At 42.6% G+C, this 4,266-nt stretch overlaps 1 protein-coding gene across 1 annotated transcript; it reads right to left on the bottom strand.

Moving 5' to 3' along the window:
• Nucleotides 1-391: 391 nt before the first annotated feature.
• Nucleotides 392-2,859, bottom strand: sox17 (SRY-box transcription factor 17). Its single transcript, XM_035412654.1, has 2 exons — nt 2,319-2,859; nt 392-1,660 (listed from the first exon to the last, which is right to left on the bottom strand). The coding sequence occupies exons 1-2, from the start codon at nt 2,614-2,616 to the stop codon at nt 783-785; spliced, it is 1,176 nt and encodes a 391-aa protein (XP_035268545.1). The 5' UTR covers nt 2,617-2,859; the 3' UTR covers nt 392-782.
• Nucleotides 2,860-4,266: the final 1,407 nt, after the last annotated feature.

The raw sequence follows: 4,266 nt of genomic DNA, 5'->3' as shown, positions 1-4,266 counted from the left end.
CATCAGCCAATATTTAATACTAAATAGTTTGACTAAAAATATACTGTACTATGAAACTTACCATAGATTGTCAGCAGATTTGCATTGTGCACTGTAGTAAGTCTATGGACCACAATCTATCAGAGTGGTCATGCTGTTCTGATCCATAGAAATTTGTGGTACTTCCAAAAACCATCTCCAATCCTTACTGCTGATTGTGCTATGCACTCCTCCATCTTTTTAAGCTTCAATGCAATGATTTTTGAGTATTTTCAAAATTGTAAATTACTAGCCTGTATTTTCTTTAATAAAATGTAGATTCATTATTTAGAGGACAAATAAATGACTAATAATATTGTGTCTACCTGCCAGAAATTGAGGCAGCAGATGAGTGATGAACACAAACAAAAAATAGCTTTTTCAATTCATGTTTTTATTTTCAAAAGTGCAAAAGTATAAAACACCTATACATACACCTTACAAATACTAAACTGTACATTTGTTTCATAATCAAAAAGTTATTTACAGATTTCCTGTATTTTTGAGAGATTTTAATGCAAATAAGCAGCCAAATGGGCGAAGTATGTGTACATTTCATTCCAATGCTTTCGGGGTTGACTTTATGGTGAGACATTTCATTTTTAAACTTCCGTCATTTGTAAAAACACACACATTAAGTAATAATTTCTGCCTATTTTTGCTTCAGAGGCAGAGTGGTTTTATGTAAATAATATACTGGCACAGTACTGACAATTTGGATGCATTTCTTCTAGCCAGACAGAGTGTGTGGGGGGAAGGAGTAGTTATGCATTGTTGTAATTGCAGTAATACACGGCTGTGCTGGCATCAGAGAGGACGGAGGAGATGAGGCTCTCCGGAGCAGCCATGTTGGGCTCGTGGCCGCCGAAAGACAAGCCAGCGAGGTCCGGCCTCACGGAGGAGTTCAGGTACTGCTCAAACTCGTTCCGGTCCACGTCTCCCAGGAGCTCCGACTGGTGCATCTGCTCCACATTCTCGGCGGAGTGGGAGTCGGGTGGGGGCGAGAGCTGTCCACCCTGGTGGCGTTTGGGGTTGCCAGAGTTGCAGTGCTGGCTGTAGTACATGGCCAGGGGGTTTGGGCAGCCGACGTAACCAGACAAGGACCCGGCCTGGCCTGCCTGCTCGGCTGGGGGCAGATGTCTGTGTAGCAGGGGGTTGGCGTGGTGGTCCTGGGTGGCATACTCTGCGGCGGCCTGCGGGTGGTACGCATACGTGGGCATCATGTGGCAGTCTTCCTGGGCGTGCGGAGGGAAAAAGACGGAGTCGTTCTCCACAACATCCAGGGGGGAGGTGTCAGGCGTGGGCAGGTTGTAGGACTCAAAGTGGGCCCCCATGCCCTGGGGCTCTCTGTAGTGGCCGAGCTGAGACAGCTGGCTCGGGACCTGGTAGCTGTGCTCGTGGTAGTTCACGCCCAGACTTTCCACACACACCCGGCCGTCGCTCCCCAGGCCTGAGCCCTGGTGGTCAGCCACGCCGTGCACCAGGAAACCAGAGTCCAGCCTCTTGATCCTCTTAACCTGCTTCCTCCGTCTGGGCCGGTACTTGTAATTGGGATGGTCCTGCATGTGCTGTACCCTCAGGCGCTCAGCCTCCTCCACAAACGGGCGCTTTTCGGTGACCGGCAGTGCTTTCCAAGATTTTCCTGAAGCACAAGAGCAAAATTCTGGTAAGATTTGGAAGAAGTTATGTAACCTGGTAGGGTGTTCTAAAACAGCTCATTATATTACAGATGACTTGAAGATTATTTAAAATGTCATTATTTAAAATGAAAATTACTTTAATTGTGGTCGTGCTAATATATAGTATCCAACCAATGTCATTGAGAGTAGGCCTAGTATATGTAGTCTGCTGGTAAAACTCTTTTTTATTTTTTTATTTAACAAATATAATACAATTCTAGTTTAAACATAATCTAGAATTCAATCGCGTATACAAACATTATTATTTTTGTATTACTGGAAGTGCAATGTATTGCAAAGGTAATGTGCTCATTTGAGTTACATATTCTTCCGTAGAACCAGTAAAAATATTTTTTTTTTTACCAGTACATTTAGTAATATCGTGTTACTTTACATATAATCAAGCCCAACCTTTGCAAAACGGTCATCCATGAACATACATTTAATCGTCGTTAAGCTTCTGGTAAAATTAATCTCCATGTTAGCAACATTTTACGTTAATTAAAAATACAAAAAAATTATAATTTCCGATGCGCGCATATCAACTCCGTAAACGAATGTATTAACATTCAAAATGTAGAATATTGACCTCTGTGGTAGATGTGATGTTAGGCAACTCACCTAACATTTTACTCAACTCCGCGTTGTGCAAATCAGGGTTCTGTTGTGCCAGACGCTTGCGTTCATCCTTAGCCCACACCATGAACGCATTCATGGGTCGACGGATCCGCGGTTCGCTTTTCCCTCTGTTTTGATTCCCAGAGCCCGTAGAACATGATTCGCTTTTAATCTTCGCTTCCCCCAAAGGACTGAGCGGGTCTGTCCACTGACAGTGTCCAATACCAGGCATCATGATTGACATCGCGCACCTTGCCTGGGTCTGATCGTCACTTGCATACCCAGCATCAGGACTGCTCATTTCTGTCCAGCTCCAAGCTGCTGAGACTGAACAGCAACTTTTTTGTCTGATTTGAAAAAGGAAAACGCGTAGCCTGCAGTAAAAATACGGTTAACAAATGCTCGTAGCTAGTTAAAAAATTAAGACAAAACAGTTTTAAAAGGCTCAAGATAACTGTCAACTACTCATACCGATTTTATTTGAATAGTAGAAGTCTCTTGCGACGCATAGAAAACCAGTGGATGATTTCCCCCGGCAGTAGTAGTTTCTATTCTGCCTGTCACATTGTGAGGCTTGAGGTACTTTAACAGTATCAACAGCCAATCACGGCGAGTGGGAGGGTCTGTTCCAACAAAGGTGTAAGAAGTTGGAGTTACTCCGCATGTTAACCATTTCGGGAGCGTTGCCCCCTGTTGAGACACGTTGCAAGTTACACTCCGTTCGTGTATGAGGGAGGGGGACTGTCCCCGGCTCTCTCTAAATGAACCAATCCATATTATTTCAAAAGAAGCCGAAATATCTAAGCGAACCGAAGACCGTGATTGTTTGGTTGTGATTTTTTTTCAGCATCAAAGAATAATAATTTCCTCGTGCATTGATAAGCATGCACAAAAACAGCCACTCAATCAAATCTGTTTTGAACCTTATAACAGATTAGTTTTCGTGGAAATCAGTCTCCTCTCGATGAAACGTGGAATGTCGACACATTGAAAGTAGTTCATAAGCTTTTCAAGTATTTTCGCCAAGAAGAGGCATATATTGTGCACCTGGTTGTACTAGCCTACACTAGATGCAAGCTGCATCCAGTGTCTTCTTTAGTGGGACATTCCACATCAGTTTGCACCCTTTACCATGAATGTATCGTAGACAGTACATTAGTATTCAAATACTTAGCGCACCTGTTGGTTTCGTCGTACGAAACATTTTATACCATTTGCTTATCGGCTATAGACGTAGCCCTACTATGTAACTTTTGTATTGAATTTTTTTAATTTAATTATCTTAATTTAAGGAAGTCGGTGTACGTGTTAGAAACTTGGAGAGACCATGTAGCCCTGCTTGTTTATGCCATTTTTTCATGCCCTCATATCAATATGCCGCTGTTAATGCCGTGAGAATGAGGGGGGGCGAGATTGGGCTACTGTTGGATGGACCTGGTAACGGAGAACAAACACTTTGTTAATTAAGGAATATATATAATTTAAAAAAAAGAAGAAAGGTACATTTTCAGTCTACATTTGCAAACAGTCGAAAGCAATTAAATAAACATTCGCCCAACACTCTTTGTTGTCTGTAAAGAGCATCACACCTCCTAAAGGAATAAAAGGTATGTTGATAATTAAGGCATTTTTGGAGATAGGGACCATTGGCGCCTACATTAATACTACCCCACGCCATTCTCACCTTTTAATGATTCTATGTATATTGCATTCCGTACAAGATACCGTCAGTTTATCCCATGTGCCAGAACCTGTCGGCGACAAGTTTATGCGCATACACATTGGTCTATGCCAACAGATTTAAGTCACAGATTTGGGAGAGAGTAGCTTTGCCAGATCTCAAAATATTTCTGTCTGCATTCCAATCGGCAAGCTGTCAGTAATGTATGATTGGGTGCAGGACTAACTGCCAATAAGCAATCAACGCAAAACAGTCGAGTCAGAGTTCCTC

The sequence above is a fragment of the Anguilla anguilla genome, chromosome 4 (assembly GCF_013347855.1).
Source record: "Anguilla anguilla isolate fAngAng1 chromosome 4, fAngAng1.pri, whole genome shotgun sequence".
Taxonomy (NCBI): Eukaryota; Metazoa; Chordata; class Actinopteri; order Anguilliformes; family Anguillidae; genus Anguilla; species Anguilla anguilla.
Note: the sequence above shows the minus strand (reverse complement) of the source record. Positions and strands in the feature narration are given on the sequence as shown.